The 17,040-nt window shown below is 40.8% G+C and overlaps 1 protein-coding gene across 1 annotated transcript; it reads left to right on the top strand.

The window, feature by feature from the left end:
• Positions 1-963: 963 nt before the first annotated feature.
• ankrd40 (ankyrin repeat domain 40) lies at positions 964-7,459 on the top strand. Its single transcript, XM_018761468.2, has 5 exons — positions 964-1,510; positions 2,776-2,924; positions 3,784-4,332; positions 4,897-5,078; positions 5,335-7,459. The coding sequence occupies exons 1-5, from the start codon at positions 1,377-1,379 to the stop codon at positions 5,482-5,484; spliced, it is 1,164 nt and encodes a 387-aa protein (XP_018616984.1). The 5' UTR covers positions 964-1,376; the 3' UTR covers positions 5,485-7,459.
• Positions 7,460-17,040: the final 9,581 nt, after the last annotated feature.

The raw sequence follows: 17,040 nt of genomic DNA, 5'->3' as shown, positions 1-17,040 counted from the left end.
TACGCAATTCAGTTACACACAATTCCGTACTGGGGGCAAATTAGGTTTGCACGCCTCCTGTTTACGCTTGTAAATATATAATATTTGGAGATAACTGTCTATTACCTTTATGGCTATATATGAAACATTAATACATGATCGTTAGCATTAATACACGTAGCCCACTCCAGTTTGAAATAAAACTATTGTAACAGCGCTGGGGAGAACTTATTTAGCTCAGTGTAAATAGTTGATTTATGTCTATTTCTGTACATAGTTCGGTGCTCCGTGTTAATTGGTTGTCTTGTTGTTCATGCACAGTTCGTCCCGAGGGGAATTCTGGGGAGTTCTAGGGGTGGCCCCTTAACCGTTGGGCGCGGTAGGGGGGCTGTGAGTGACTTAGGGGCTCTAGCATTCATGAGTGAAGTAGTTTTATTAGGACTGCTGTTATAAGCGATGTAATAAAACGCACGTTCTTTTTTGTCGTAACTCTTGAGCCTGTTTCCAGTAGTTCTGTGGGGGTCACGACATGTGCAATGCCTTGTATACGTTATACAGGACCCTCATGTTTAAGAAACGTCTAGAACCTGAGTATTGGGTGTGATATATTTTTGTGTATAATCATGGAAAAATCATATGGCACTGACTTGATCGTTTTTGTGTATTTTAATAAGCAACGTGTTAATATGTATAGCTTCACAATGATGACATACAGGTTTACATTCCTAAATATCCTTTGTAAATTATCGCTACTCAGAAGTGATCCTTATGACCATGGTGTGACCTGAAAACCTGGGAAGATATTAATTAAAATACCAATTATGAAATTATTGTATATGAAGAAAAAGATTCCATCCATCCATCTATCCATCCGAGTGCAGGGGGCACTATTTCCTAGACGTCGGCGTTTAATGCAAACACCGGAAGTTCGAGGTAGGAACTAAGCAAGTTGTTCGCGGTTGTTACACTCAATCCAGTCCCTCCTGGGAGGAGTAACTGAGCGAACAGCGCTATTTCTTAGCATGTTAGCTCTCAGTCGGGCGTTGTGTAACGTTCAAGCTGTCGGCAGCGCAAACATTTCTACAGTCCGTAGGAGGCATGTAACAGGCGCGACTTTGAGAATGATCGACTGTATCTTAGGTGAACTTTGAACGCGCGGATGTCAAAGCTGGAATATATCAGACGTAGTCACTAGCTTTCTTATAATATAAATAGCGTAACTCGTCTTTGAAAGAAAAAAAAAAAAAAAAACTAAACAGTGCCTCCTCTCTCTGCTTGAGGAACTTAGCTGCTATTACATTGTTTTGCTAAAGGGAAGGTTGTCACTTCTGCTCGCCTCCGTAGACAAAACGCAAAGCATTCCGAGCTGTTGCTTATGAGTTCACTTATCAACAGACATGTCCACGCTGTCTCTGGATAAGGAGCTGCAGGAGCGCTTGCGGGAAGCCGCGGCGCTCGGAGACCTCGACGAGGTGCGGACTTTGGTGGACAGCGGAGTGAACGTCAATTCGCAGAATGAGATCAACGGCTGGTACGTGGACGCTCACGTCACCTGCACGTCGTCGTCGTCGTCGCTCGCGCCACCTGCGCCCTCCTCTCACGTGCAGAGCGGCGGCCGGCCGACACCCCGTAGATCATCATCTGTGTGCAGCCGGTGGTGTCGCAGCTTGTCCCGTATTAGTTGTGGGACCAAAAATATTCAGCGTCGTACTGGAATAAGTTCTAACTTCTATGCTATAAATTATACTGGCTGGGGTGGGGGGTCTCGTTAGGCTTTCCTCCTGCCCCTTAGTTAAGATGTCACGCAAGTGTGAGAGCCACAGGTAGTACCTATGAAGAGTGCCAGTGCCACTGACACACTGTGGGTCTCGGAAGCTGCTGGAGGCGACGTGGAGTTGAGACACTGGAATATTCTTTTGACATTTTGCCTGGACTTGATTTTCCTCTTTCCCGGATGTGGCTGCGTCTGGTGAATCCGTAGCTGCACTCGCACTTTTGTTCCCTGGTGTTGTGTGCGTGTGTGTGCTGAGTAACCTGAAGCTTCCCGTTGAATCGCACACTTCTGCAAATGATGTAACGCAGCAGTGTCATTTCAGTGACTCTTAACCTTTGTTGCCAGTGTACCCCCAACGTCATTCAAGTTAAACTTGGGGACAGCCGGTATCGTAGGGGTTAGAGCTGCTGCCTTTGGATCCAAAGGTCGCGGGTTCAAAGGTCGTTGGATCCCCACCTCCAGCTGTAGTACCCTTGAGCAAGGCGCTTACCGGAAATTGCTCCAGTTAAATAACTGTAGTAATTGTAGCCTTAACATTGTAAGTAGTTTTGGACAAAAGCATCAGCTAAATGAATGAATGTAAATGGCACCTAAATGCAGTGTTAAGCATCAGATAGTTTGGTATCAACAATGGTCAGCTTGTCGGTTTGAAGAGTGCTACGTCTGGTTGAGGTCATTCTCTGCTTTTATTCAATGTCTTTCAGTTTTTTCCCCAAACATGCTGCTGCAGCAGTCTTGCTTGACAGTAAAACTGTAATGGGGCTTTAATAGCAGGTTTTTTTCCCTCTTAGAAATTGTAGTTTATATGTAACTATACTTGATTGTCATCAAGCCTGACATAAGGTGCAAATAGGAACATTCTGGACACAATGTTTTTGTAGTTACAAAGAGATGACATTGAGTTGATGGTGCAATAACAACAAACTGCATTGTCAAATTTTGTATTGTCAGAAAAAAATGTCTCTTGGAAATGTATACCTTGTAATTTCAAATACAAAAAAAAACATTGTTTTGTCACGTAGGACTTGTCTGCACTGGGCATGCAAGAGAAACCACAAAGCAGTGGTGGCCTTCCTGCTGAACTCTGGAGCAGACAAAGGCATTCTCACATCCAAAGGAGAGTTAGCTGTTCAGCTTACATCAAAGCCTGACATCAGAAGACTTCTGGGAGGTTTGCAGAAATCTGTGTATCATGTTTGTTTTTCTGCTCTATAGTCAAAATCAGAAGCAAATTTTCATTTATGAAATTTATAGTTCATTGCTTTGAATGTTTGTTGATGTCTATTTTTTTCCCTCTTAATTTGTGTGTTTGTTTTGTCTGAATCCCAGAAAATGTTTTTTTTTTTTTTTGAAAGAAAGCCTTAGGCCACTGCAGAAAAACTTGAAGATTTATTGTATAACTAGTACTGTAGAGTCTTAGGCTTCAGCTGTGACTGACTGTAACTGGTTATATGAATAAACTTAGTAAAACTGAATCATAATATGCAGAACAAAATAGCAGAGGTGGAAGGGAAAGAGATATTAAGGCAAGCTGCGGAATTAATGTCTACTTTATATCAAATTTGGTTATGCTCAGTACTAGCACCTTTGGGTTTAAATCATAAACCTTTGTGATGACTTTGTTTCAGGGAATAAGTAGACTTTGTGACAATAGTATTGCTATATATCCCTGAGCTCCCCTGCAGACTGTGACTTGGTGACATTTGGCAGATGAATTAAGAAGGAAATTGGTTAAAGCAGTTGAATTGGATGCTGTTACTTAGAGGTTACAGACTGAAATTCTGGGATCAGGTAGATGTTCCTTTACGCTACTGTGCATGGTTGTGAAGTTCTTAAAATTTATTTAGTCAATGTTAAATATAGATGTTTAAGGATATTATGTGTAAGTAGCCCCTATGAAAATGTGTTTGGCATATAACTATTGCTAATGTTTCATGTTGTAGACATTTTGCTTTCAACATGCATAAAATAGAAAACGGCAATATACAAATAAGCTCAAGGAAATAACTTTTTTTTTCTCTTTTTCACAGTGGAGGAAGATGTTCCTGAAGTGAAAGAACCAGAATTGCCAATCATCCCAAATTATCTGTCAAACCCACAGTTCCCATATGGTAAAACGGATACAGATGACCTCATCCTAGCATCCCACCTATTCCAAAATGGCACAGCCAATCAGGAGCCTTACTGTGAGCCTGCTGCCTCGTCTCCTTCGCAACCAGGCCCTTCCCCAGCCGCCTTACTGGCTTGTGAACAAGAGCACAACTTGTTTGCCAGTACGGAGGTTCCAAAAGAGGGCGCCCGTGTTCCGGCTGTTGAGCAAAATGGCCTGATGCTGGACCCTCAGGGAGCTGTCAACGGAACACTCTCAGAGGTGCTCCTCTCCAGGAATGGCGAGTGTGCCCATGGGGTGTCTCCAAAGGAACCCGTGTGCAGTGTGCCCGCCAGCTCACAGTCTGCCCACCCCTCAGTCAGCAGACAGCAGTCCATTCCTCAGCAACTTAACTGCCCTCAGCCTGGGGTCTCAGTGCCTGCATTCCAACCCTTCTTTTTCACCAGTACCTTTCCAGTTAACGTGCAAGGTGAGGCGCTTGCTTTTTTCATGCCGTTTTCTGAGCCCCTCTGCAACTTTGATTCTTGCTGGTAGTTTCCATTATTGCTGTTAAAATTATAGTTGAGCTTTAGAGTTCTGACAAAATCAAAAAAGTAAACATGCTAGGAATTAGGCCGTTCACATTTTTAGGACATTTCTGTACCTTAGCAGAAGATACATTGGTCACTAACATATTTAAAGATATGAATCAAGTTAGCTACTTTGGTTACTGTGCAATACACACACGCTGTCTGAAACCGCTTGTCCCGAGTGGGGTCGCGGCGAGCCGGAGCCTTACCTGGCAACACAGGATGCAAGGCTGGAGGGGGAGGGGACACACCCAGCATAAGACACCAGTCCGCCACAAGGCACCCCAAGCAGGACTCGAACCCCAGACCCACCAGAGAGCAGGGCCCGGCCAAACCCACTGCGTCACCGCGCCCCCCCCCCTTTTTACTGTGCAATAGTATTTTTCAAATGCTGTATAAAACACCCCTCATTAAATAAATAGTGTTCACTCCTCGGTGACATGTCCCCTCCATGTCCTTTTCAGAGCTTGTTTTGAAAGTGCGGATTCAGAACCTTAATGCAAGAGAGAATGACTTCATTGAGGTGGAGTTGGACCGACAGGAGCTGACATACCGCTCTCTTCTGCGGGTTTGCTGCCGCGAACTGGGCATCAGTGCTGATCACGTAGAGAAGATCCGCAAACTGCCCAACACCATGCTTCGGAAGGCAAGTGCCCCTGAGCACCACCTCACTGTACCCAAAGAGCTGAATCTATTATGTAGCCGAGAACCAGTATACATACATGTGCACGCACAGTATATATGTATGTTTACACATATACAAAAAGCATGGAACATTCACGCTTACTAATAAGGTAAAAATTGTCATACTGAAACATAATATTGCCTTTCGGGGAAAATGCCAAATTGTTCTGATATTTGTCCCTTTTCTGTGGCGTGCTGTTTTCCCTTGGCATCCTCAGGATAAAGACGTGGCCAGGCTTCAGGACTTCCAGGAGCTGGAGGTTGTGCTGGAGAGGATGGAGGGCCTGTCTCTGCTCTCAGGGGTGGGACACGGCAGCTTGACCGACAGGCCGTGCTACAACATGAAAGCCTCTAAGTTGACGTATTAATCGGAATTGAGGGTGATTCTAGAGCACGCTGACTGGCTGTGCATATGGGTTCATGGTTTATTTTGGCTGAAACTATATATTTTTATTTCCTTTGCTCAATTTTTACTTTGCATACATCCCCTAAATTCTAAGCCTGAGAGGTGTGATTTAAAAAAAAAAAATTGGAATTCATTTAGTACCAGCTTGAATGAACAATTTGGTGTTGCTGATGTATGGCTAGATGTAATACAGTAAATAAATCACAGGAGAAAAAGATGCATAGAGGCTTAAACTTTTGTAGTTATTTTCCACTCATTTTATTGAAAAATATCTTTTCTGCATCTAACTCACTGGGCAGATAACCTTACAGAGAAATTTGTAGCTGCTTATGTTACGAGTACTTGTGGTACTATGTAAACTGGATGGATTTGTTTCATGGGAAAATTTTTAAGCTCAGTATAAGAGGGTATTGTTTAGTTTTATCGGTACTTATTTTGTTACGGATGGCTGTTGCATATTTTTTAAAATTCAGTAATTTTTTTGTAATTTAAGAACAGAAATTCACAGTCAAGTTTATTTAGGTGCTGCTATAAAGATCTCTGTAGTTAGTTAATAAGCCTATCACATTGATAACTGATACCGTTCAGTATTACCAGGATTACACACTTAAACTGGCCACTTTCAAGTGTATGTTTTTCCCAAGGCGTTCTGTACAGGTGGTCCATGGTTTACGTTGGGGTCATGTTTCCCGAAACCCATCAAAAGTCAAAAATATTCTAAGTTTAAAATTCATTTAATAGAGTATGGCTCCACGTATCGCTTCCCCTGTAAAAATCAAAATTCAAAATTCAAACTACGGTTTCTAATGAATGTCTCTTGCCAAATCGGGGACCACCTGTATTCTCTTGTTGTTCATGTTTTTAAAACACTAAAAATTTTAATACATATGTAAGAACTTTTTCCTTGGTAAATGTCTCGCTTCTGTGTTGTGTAGGCATCTAGTCCCATTCCACCCCAAAGATTTATTCATGGTTGTATTCCATACAGCTTACATAAACTTCCAAATACTCCAGTGGTGGTGGTGGTGGTGGTGGTGGTGGTGGTGATTAACAGTATTCAGATTCTTTATAGTTAAAGTTTGTGCCTAGTTTGACATTTGATTTCAGGTTTCTCTTCTGCTTTACTACCTGTAGAGACCTTAAGAGGTGTTTAGGGCTAGGAGGAATATGACAAGAGCAATGTTCTCCCATGCCTTGTATTCCCAAAATCAATCAATTCTGTTAACACCTTGATTTATATAAGAAGCTACTCAGCAAGAAATACTATAAGTGAATGATGTAGCAGCAAAGCCATTGTGAAAGTTGGACAACTAAAAAGTAAGACTTTCTTTTTTTATATGTATGTTCATTCTTTTCTTTGCAGTTTACCTTTCTAATTTATACTCAACCTTATAGTTTTTAATAAATTGGGGGTAAAGCACAAGTGATTTTCAAACTAACTACAGTGGTTTCACCTCTGTTACATATATACTGTAGGGTTGTGTTTTGGTTCTCAGTTTTAATACAGTGTATCTGTTTCCTATTTATATTTTTAAAGGCTTGGGGAGTTTTCTATAGAATTTATTTATATGATACCTGTGACCTTTAGGATAAAATGCCTTTGTTTGAGCATACATATGGAGTACCATAACCATACACTACCCAGGAAAGTAGAGGAATGAAAATTTGTTTTGAAGAACAGACTAGATGGTCATATAGTTATATCATTGACTGTAGCCATTCATTATCTCCTCCCTGTTAATACTTGTAGACATCATGTGAGCAGTGGTGTTAAATGCGCGTTTTCAATACTGAAATGAAACAAGCATGTGTTGAAGTTTGCACAGATGGCAAGATTGAGTTGCACTGTCTGGCTTTAATATCCATAGTTTTGTTTTTGATTTGTCTTCCATCTCCTTTGATACCCCTGAGATGAATAAAGCAAGGAAAAATGGGAATGAAAGAATTATGGAGGTTTTATTGTAAAAAAAAAAAAAAAAAAAAAAAATGATGGACATCATAAGAGGATTATCAAAACAGTGAGGGGGAAAAGATGCCAAGTATTTGGACTTTTTTCATGGATTGTGAAATTAGACTGTTCAGTGGGGATTTTTGGGATATGTATTTGATGTGGTCTCATCTCATTGACTACAGGGAAGTGTGAATATGTAAGTGCGGCAATCGTTAGTGAGGAATCTCACGCTGGTGTCCTGGTTGTATGTGTTGAGTCAGAGTGTTGTGGTGCTTCAATAATCTGACTGGTTTAGTAGGAATGGTTAACACTGTATTTACTAATTGTTAATTTCTTAGTAAAAGAAAAAAATGGACTTAACCTATGCATTCAGAGTCTGATATTTTTATATGTCTAATTTGATAAAAATCCTAGACACTTTTTAACCTGTGTTGAATAATGAGGACCTGTAGCTGTTCATTAATAAAGCATGGGAAATATGTCTCACTGACCTCTTATGTTTCATTTATATGAATTCATTTTCTAAAGTGCTGACATGGGATGTTTTCCTTAAGGAATCCTGTAATGAATTAATCAGGGCAATAAATATTTTAATGATGAATTTTTCAGTTGCGAACCACAAGAGGGGGCATTTTATTCACAGTAGATTTCTCCTTCACTATCTTGTGTAGTATGCTTTGTTCAGTCTTGACATTTTAGGCTACTCATCTGAATTTTTGTCCATGATGCAAGTAATCTGGCAATAAATAAACAATGGCATACAGTGCCATCTATGTTGAAAGTAGTCCGTTTTATTTCCAGAGATATAGAAATCGATATATAATAAATGTGCAGAGTACTTTAAAATGACCTCATTTGAAAATACCTCTACTGAATTGTGCAGAAGAATCCCTAACACAAAACTAATTAAATTTTCAATGAGATGTACTGAGCTGTTTTCACCAGCCGTGTCAACAGCAATTGGTTTGGTCTTGATATGCTGCCTGGTGTTAAGTTTAATAAATGGTTGGATTTGTAAACCTTTGTCAAGTCATTCGCGGAAATTCATGAACACTGGTTCATTCGTGGAAATTCACTCGCAACAAGATGCTTCATGCTCTGCGGTCAGACTTTGAGGAAGTCTCCTCATCTGTCATTCTTTGTGTTGTTTTCCTCCCATGACTGCGATGTTCTATGGCCGCCTGCTCCTCTGACAGGTGATGTCTGAAACGAGGAAGGGGGTAAGTTCATGGTGCCAGGATGGTAAGTAATGTTTTTTGCCTGAAGGTGAGCTGCGTGAAAGATGGCCAAGTTTGGCTTCCTTTGCTTTTAGATCATTTGAGGCTGCAGGTGTGAACCAGAAAAAGCAACTGCTCAAAGTAGTGACAAAGCAAGAACTTAATTTTGATTCACACATTGTCAACTTTGTTATTCTGGTCCATCAATGTCGGCTCATGAGATAGCTGCTGCTATACACATCTTTCAAGTTTTAAGTATGCTTATTGGCACTTAGAGTGTTTTCAGCATCTTATGATCCAAGAATTTGTATTTAATTATTTTAGTCAAGACTATGAGAGAGAAGCTCTTGACATGGCAATGTTTTCCTAGTAAAGTTAGAAATAGGCTGCTTCTATTCAGCAGCAAATGAACCATTAAGAGAAGATTGTCTGAACAAGAAGATAGATACTTGTTAGATGTATTATGATTCATTTATGTTTGGTAAATGATCTAGGATTTTGACAAATCTTTAGATTGAAACTACAAATCCATTATCAAAACTGCTTACTCAATGCAGGGTCACAGAGCCTATCCTGGAAGCATAGAGTGTGGGATGGGAAACTCTGGATGAGATGTCACTCCATTTCAGGGCAGCCTCACACACACTAAGGACAATTTAGAGCCACCAATTCACCTGAAACACATGCGAATATGGTGATAACAAGCAAACTCCTCAAAGACTGAACGCGAATCAAACCGTTGCCCGGGTTTTAACTTCCGATTAAAACTACTATTCCTAAAAACCTCCATGCTGTGTCCCCTGTGTATCGATGGGCCTTGGATTTTACAGAAGAGATTCTTTGTACTGCAGTGGTTGTGGTAGTAGAGAAATGTCGTTCAAGGTTCTTGGCTCTTGTTATTCATTGCTAAAACGAAAAGAATTTAGGTATTTATCTTCCCTACCTCATTACATTGTATGATTAAAAGAAATAACAGTTAAAAATATAACTGTACAATTATGTTCAAATTATGGGGAAAGGACACAACAAACTAACATTAATTAGAGAAATGTGTTAAGATTTCTCTGTCTTGAAAAAACTCATTGTTTCTGCTACCAAGATTTGTTTAAATGCTACAATGGAAAATACTTTGGAGGTGAAAATGCCAGCAAAGGAATGTATTCCATGGGTTGATGAAGGTCAGGTGGAGAAGGCAACTGTAGAATAACTGATTTTACAGTTTGAACAAGTTCAGCGTTTGCTGTTAGGGAGACTGTTGTTTATCCTACAAAGAGGCAGTCTGTTATATCCGTATATTCTCTGGGTCCCCTAACAGTCATCTGCTCCATAGGACACTAAAGATCACAAATAACATCCTTTTGGCTGTCTTTCCTACAATCTGTCATCTCAAGCTTTAGGTAGGATGTGCTTTGTGGATGTTTTTACCAGTGCGGGTACAAAATGTGAAAGATCTTTAGGGAACAAAACGGGAAGCTTTCAGAATGCCTGAGCTATTTTCTTCTTTGCCCCGCATAGCCCCAAGTATCATCTTATCTTCACTTTATCTGAGGCATTTGACAAGAGTTTATTAATTTCTGCTCCAATTTAGACAAGTTATTCCGTAAAGACGTATCAGGTGTCGTCCTCAATGGGGCAATTGAGGTAAACCGTCTCCAGTGTAATAGACATGAAAGAACACATTATGTTATAGCTTTCCTGCAGTGATCAATCACATTCCGAGATGTTTTTTATTGCACTGGTTTCTTAGTGTGCCAGAACTTTGAACTGGCCTCCTTGCCTTAGAAATGACAAATGGGCTTGAGCAGCGCTCAAGGCTATGCTAACCTAAATATGAATGTACAGCCATGTGTAGGTTCGTTGATTACTACAATTATCCAGTCTTTTAAAGTATTCTTCCAAGTGGAGGAATGAAGCTGTAGGCTGAGAAATGTCTTTGCCTATGTGCTATAATTTGCATACTGTAGAACTTCTTGGAAAAATAAGAAATGCAAAACTGCTACCTGAGTCTGGATTTTTTTCCATTCCAAGTTTACATTTAAAATATGCTTACATGGTTATTATTATGTAAGATGATTTATGCTGAGGATGACCTTAAGCACTTTAAATTGCACAATATGAAATGTTTTTGTTAGTTTTTTTTGTTCACACTAAAGAAGGTAATTGCACTGCTTAGGAACATAACATTTAGATTCCCCATTTATGTTCAAATTATAGCGGAAGAAAAGAAGCACAGAGAATAGCAGTACACATTCTCAGGACTCTGAACCCACACTCAAATACAGGGCACTGTCTGGGATCCTGGGCTCACAGCTTTTCAGAACCTGTCCTCATGCAAGTTCAAGTTGTAATACCGAGAAGCGGCTGCGATATCAGCCAGGTGGCGTGCCGAAATTGAAGTGTATCCAGTTTCCCCGCTGGGCTATATCCTGTCTCTGGTGCCTCTGTAGAAGCCTAGAGGACAGGATCAGTCTCCACAGAATCCCTCAGCGAGGCCTCGCGTTTCCCTCCCCTTCCCCCACGGGTACCTCTGGGTGGTCCCTCATCCAAGCAACCAGCCACAGCTTATCCCTGGGAGGTGATGAACAGCATTTTTTGCTGTCATCTGCTCCCTTAACATTCTGCCGGCCGTCTTTTCCCTTTTTCAGCCAAAATTTCACTTCCATTGCTCTTTGTTAAAGAAGTACTGAAAGGTGCTGCAAAACTTTACAGCATTTGAGATGAAGGCCTCCTGGTAAGAAATTAATTATCTGAAATCCCTTTTTCATTCTTGACCAGCTCTATAGCTTTCAACGTAGCTTTGGAGACTGGTGGAGAGGCACCCACTTAGCTATGTCAGGTCCTTCCCTTGTGGCCCACTAAGCTTATCAGACCTTAACTATCGCATTTTTGGACTTCTCAGCAGAGCAAACGCGCCTGTTTCCCCCAACAGTGGGAAAAATTTGCTGCTAAGCTGTCCAAGCACAGAATAGTTATAACATCTTGTTATGATAAAAGCAGTCAGAAATTCAACATGTTGCTGTACGACAGCCTCAATAGGGAAAAACATATTTTATTGAAAGAAGACATTATATTTAAGAAACCGCAACATTTCTCATTAAACCAGTTGCACATCTGTGTATCCTGGTGACTGATTTGTCAGTGTCACTCCTTTTTCCACTGTGTCACTTAAAAGCCTGTCCAGTGCTGTCACTGAATAAGAAGTTATTTTTCCTGATCTGTAAAAAAAGAAAAAAAAAATCAGGGCTTCTCACTGGTGTGTTTGTCCTAAGTCTGGCAATCAAGAAAGCCAGAGGATAAAACATTGTTCCTTGGGCACTGGTGCCATAGTCACATCGAGTAATAAGCTTACAGAAAATAATAACAGTTTCTTTGTTTTTTTATCCTGATTTCAAAATAAAACTGGCGAATGAAACCATTCAATGTGTGAGAACATTTGAGAGCAAAGACTTTCCCATCTCCTGTGCTGTGGACACTCATACGAACCTGCGTTGCTCCACATTATGACTCTACCATGATCTGGGCAACTGAGCAATGATGCAGTTCAGCTGTGTGGACAGGGTTACTCTGCAGTGCTGTGTATGTTGCAAAACATGTTTTATTAAAAAAACAAGTATATTTCTACAATGTATAAATTCCCTTGCCTTTATTAAACATATCACACTGAAGATTTATAAAAGATAACCTCAGTAGTCTTTCGTAGGGCAAAAGCTCTTTTTAGGAGGAAAGTTGGAACATTTTAACTGGCTCTATTTCTCCAGGCTGCCGGGATGCAACACAACCATGAGATTATGAGGTCCAGTCCACATAAATGTGTAAAGATATGCAATATCTAAAGCATTCATTGTTTGCTGTCACATTAGTTCTGTTACAGCGTTTTATTAAATTCTTTAAAAGTAGCTACTAATACCAACTGGTATTAAGTAATGGAGGGTCCCAGATCAGCATAAAAACTTTGTCCTGTGCAGACGATTTTACATTTGTGTTATTGTGTGTTTACAATATACACTGATTTCTTCCTCATTCCTAAATTTTAAACCAGGTATTCTTAACCTTTTTACCCTCACAGCTCAGCTGAAAGGCAACATAATGTTTAAATCTCTTGTTATTGTCAACATTAATCAATTAAACAATGAAGACATAATTAAGATAGAAATTTTATTTTTAGCCATTTCCTTACTTATAAAAAAAATATTAAAGCAAAAAAGTTCTTTAGGACCACCCTAATGAGATGATGAGACATGGGATGTGTGTGAAGACTGTAATGAGCGAATGATATGCATTTGTTGAGGTATGTAGGCATGTTTAATTGATAATAACATTAATAATTATTTAATATTAATGATTTACATTCATAACATGAATGATAAAGAATTATAAACTAGATTTTTATCCAATAAGAATGCAGTTGCAATAAATTTTCTGGGATTCACCTCACATCTCCCCTGTATCTCCTTTGCACCTGCCCTAGAGAGGCACACCCAATGCACTAAAAACCTCTGTTTTAGAGCTATGAAGAATAAACAAAAATTGTATCTGGAATTCCCTTCTTTTTTTCAAAACAAAGCATAGAGCATTGATGTTTTTTACATTTATTTAATTCTTTTTTTTTAATCAAAACAATTAATTCCAAGCGTACATTTTGTGGCAAGACTACAAAAAGCAATCATTATCAAATTCTTGCCATGTAGTTACAGTATGTCGTAAGGTGAATCATGAAATTAATAACTTCAGTCATGCTATTAATAACTACTTTACGTCATAAGGTTTATGTATACCCAGGTTCCCAAAGAACACATTTAAAGTAGTTACACAGAGTGTATAATTATATATAGCTAGTTTCTGGGGGGGGGCGCAGCGGCTTTGGCCGAGTCCCAAGTCCTGCTTGGGGTGCCTTGCAATGGTCCCGTTCTGGGTGTGTCCCCTCCCCTCCAGCCTTATACCCTGTGTTGCCGGGTTAGGTTCCGGTTCGCCTCGACCCCGCTTGGGAGAACAGGTTTCAGCCAGTGTGTGTGTGTAGGTTCTTGAGCTGAAGCTCAGTTCCGTAGTTTCCTGATTAACTGGCCACACTTGATGTGGTAAGCATGAAACAAGACTATTGCCTCATTATTAGTTTTTCAGAGAAAAGACTAAGGTAAAGTCCAGCCCATTAGGTTCACACACACACACACACAGAGTCTGAAACTGCTTGTCCCAAGCGGGGTCGTGGCGAAAAGGGGCCTAAGCCGGAAACACAGGGCACAAGGCTAGAGGGGGAGGGGACACACCCACGACGAGATACCAGTCCGTCGTAAGGCACACCAAGCAGAACTTGAACCCCAGACCGACCAGAGAGCAGGACTCAGTCAAACCCACTGCGCCACCGCATCCCCCTCTCCCTTAAGTTCAATTCAGTTAAATTCAATTCAATTATAGAAATATAGAAAAACACAGGCATAGAGCAAAAAACAAATACATCAGGCAAGGAACCAAAGAAACTAGAGAACTAGCATAATACACATCATCTGAACCGCTTGTCCCATACGGGGTTGCGGGGAGCCGGAGCCTAACCCAGCAACACAGGGCGTAGGGCTGGAGGGAGAGGGGACACACCCAGGACGGGATGCCAGTCCATCGCAGGGCACCCCAAGTGGGACTTGAACCCCAGACCCACCGGAGAGCAGGACCTGGTCTAACCCACCGCACCGCCGCGCCCCCCCCGCAGCATAATACATTATCAATGCTTTTATAAAGCTATAAAGCGAGGGTCGGTTGATCTTCGTTCATCATCTGAGGAAGCGTTCGGGAACCGGATTCTAGATGACAGAAGCAAAAGGTCAAGGAACCAGGAGAGTCGTAACCAAGGGCAGGGGAGGTGGGAGGAAGAGCACAAAGGAGCACACAGAGAGATCGCACAGAGTTGCGGTTGCTCAGACGAGGTTCCACAGTTTGGGGTTGTCTGGATAGCCTCTTTATACCCGGTGTGGTGGTTGGGCACGCAGTTGGGGGCATGACAGTAACAACGGCATTGTTGCTGTATGGTAGCTTGATTTCCCAGTTCAGTATGGTATGTCTCGTCCATCACGGTGATTGGTCATCATCTTTAGTCAGCATGAGGTGCTATAAGAAGAAATTGCTAGTAATTTATCATTTAAAGAAGTAAATTTAATACATTTTGATACAGAGGTGGGAAAAACTAGGAAAAACTGAAACACAGCCCAGTGGAATTAAACTGAGTGAACAAGTCCTTCAATCAACCTGCTTTAGTGGACTCAACCAAAACAGTTCCACTTATGATAATATGCTGGACAACTGCTGACAACTGTGCAGGTGATACCAGCTATCTCTTTTGCCCCTTGGTGTCTAGTACTCATTTATGCCCATTTACTTGCTCTGAGCTAATGCTGTCTTTGTTGGTCTTGATCTCATACCTGATACGTATAGCAGGAAGCCAATGTAGAATATTTACAGAATATGTCGATGTTGACTGTCTATGATAACTACTCCGGATACTCTGGATCGATCGGTCCATCAACTGTTGTTTAGACAGTGACGATCACAACACGCTCTCCATCCGTCCGTTCTCCTTGCTTTTCTCCTTCACAGACAGCCTTCCCATCTGACAAGATCATCTTCCCATTCCTTGGAGGTCGTCCAGGTGGTTGTTTTTGTTCTCTTGGGTACCATTCAGCTATGAGTGTCGTCCTGCGGTTGTCCACTATCGGCGCCATGTGTCCTGCCCATGTCATTTTATTCCACCTGTATTCTGCCACAATGTCCTTCACGCCACTGCTTTCCCTCAGCGCTTTGTTGGTTACGTGGTCTAAGCGTGTCACTTCAACCATTCTATGATAATTAGAGGGAATAAAAGGTGAATTTCTTGCCCCATGTATCTGCACTGTGAAGAAATAATTGATGCACAGGATACAGTAATTCATTCAGAACATTTCTCTGGAATAGCTTGTTTAATGGGTAAAGTCTTATCTACTTCCAGAGATAGATTCTTCCTTTGGTCTTGGAGAAATCCATTGAAAAATATTTTTTGTTACATGATGAACTGTTTATCTTATCTCACACCAGACTTTTTATATGCTTTCCAACCACAGGAGGCTAATGGAGTCTACAAACAACTGCCTTTAATTTTTTTCTCTTAAAATCTAGTGTTAAATATCATAAATGGAACTGGAGTTGGCAAAAGATTCTTTGTCGATCTTGGTTAGGGGCTTCATGGGACTAATTGAAAACATCTACAGCTTTCATCCAATAACAAGGTTACAGCGTGGGGATGTCTCAAAATACACACAGGCATTTATTAATGAACAGCACCATCATCAGTGCTTTTGTAGTGTTTATGCTCATTCCTACACAATTCTTTGACTCATCCAAGTATGTTAGCACCAAAGGTGAGTAGTAAGTTAAATTCAGAGTCGGTTTTGGCATCAGTACACAAACACACACACACATTTTCTGAACCGCTTGTCCCATACGGTGTCGCGGGGAACCGGAGCCTAACCCGGCAACACAGGGCGTAAGGCCGGAGAGGGAGGGGACACACTTAGGACGGGACGCCAGTCTGTCGCAAGGCACCCCAAGTGGGACTCGAACCCCAGACCCACCAGAGAGCAAGACCCGGTCCAACCCACTGCGCCTCTGCGCCCCCCGGCATCAGTACATTTACTTTTAAAATATACTATTTCTCCATTACATTTCTGTCACCCTTTCCTCCTTGGTTTTGAGTTTGTCATATTTAAGTTATAATTTTCCAAGAAACTAATTGTCACGTTTACTGCAAGACTGCTGCTTAATAAGACAAAAAACAATGTTAATCTACAAAGCTAATAATTCTAGAAAACCGCAAAGTTTTCAGTTTTTATTAACCACACCTGGTACTCGTCTCATCCTCGGAGGGCTGACTTTCTTTGAGCTACACCAAAAAATTACCCAACAGACTGTAGTCCTTTACTCATTTTGTATTTATTTGATTAGCCTAATCAACAACTGAATTGACACAACAGGCTTAATTTATCAAAAGGCTATGTAGATTTATGTTTTCATGAGAATAACTGTATATAAACTGTATATGTAAACTGTATATTTCAACTTCAAACACTGATAGTAATTAAGAACACCACAAAGTTTAATTTGAATCAAAGTATCTTGAGTACTTCAGTTTTTTAACCTAATACTTTTTTACTCTTACTCAAGTAAAATTTTGGGAAAGAGCTTTTACTTGAGTATCGTTTCTGGCTACTCTACCAATCTCAGGAAAGCACTAAAAAGGACATGGGAATACATTTTAGACCTAGTTAAAAAAGGCACCTTTCGCAAAAGCTTTGGACCCCATGCCAGAACACTTGCCTAAAAATATTTTATT

Source organism: Scleropages formosus, chromosome 20 (genome assembly GCF_900964775.1).
Source record: "Scleropages formosus chromosome 20, fSclFor1.1, whole genome shotgun sequence".
In the NCBI taxonomy this organism is placed as follows: domain Eukaryota; kingdom Metazoa; phylum Chordata; class Actinopteri; order Osteoglossiformes; family Osteoglossidae; genus Scleropages; species Scleropages formosus.
The sequence above is the reverse complement of the archived record's forward strand: the minus strand, read 5'-3'. Positions and strand labels throughout refer to the sequence as shown.

Bases quoted from the DNA above. Each gene is read 5' to 3' on its own strand.
- ankrd40 (XM_018761468.2), top strand. From the start codon at position 1,377: ATGTCCACGCTGTCTCTGGATAAGGAGCTGCAGGAGCGCTTGCGGGAA. The intron at 4,333-4,896 runs GTGAGGCGCTTG...TGTCCTTTTCAG, and splicing joins CTTTCCAGTTAACGTGCAAG to AGCTTGTTTTGAAAGTGCGG. The intron at 5,079-5,334 runs GCAAGTGCCCCT...TGGCATCCTCAG, and splicing joins CCAACACCATGCTTCGGAAG to GATAAAGACGTGGCCAGGCT.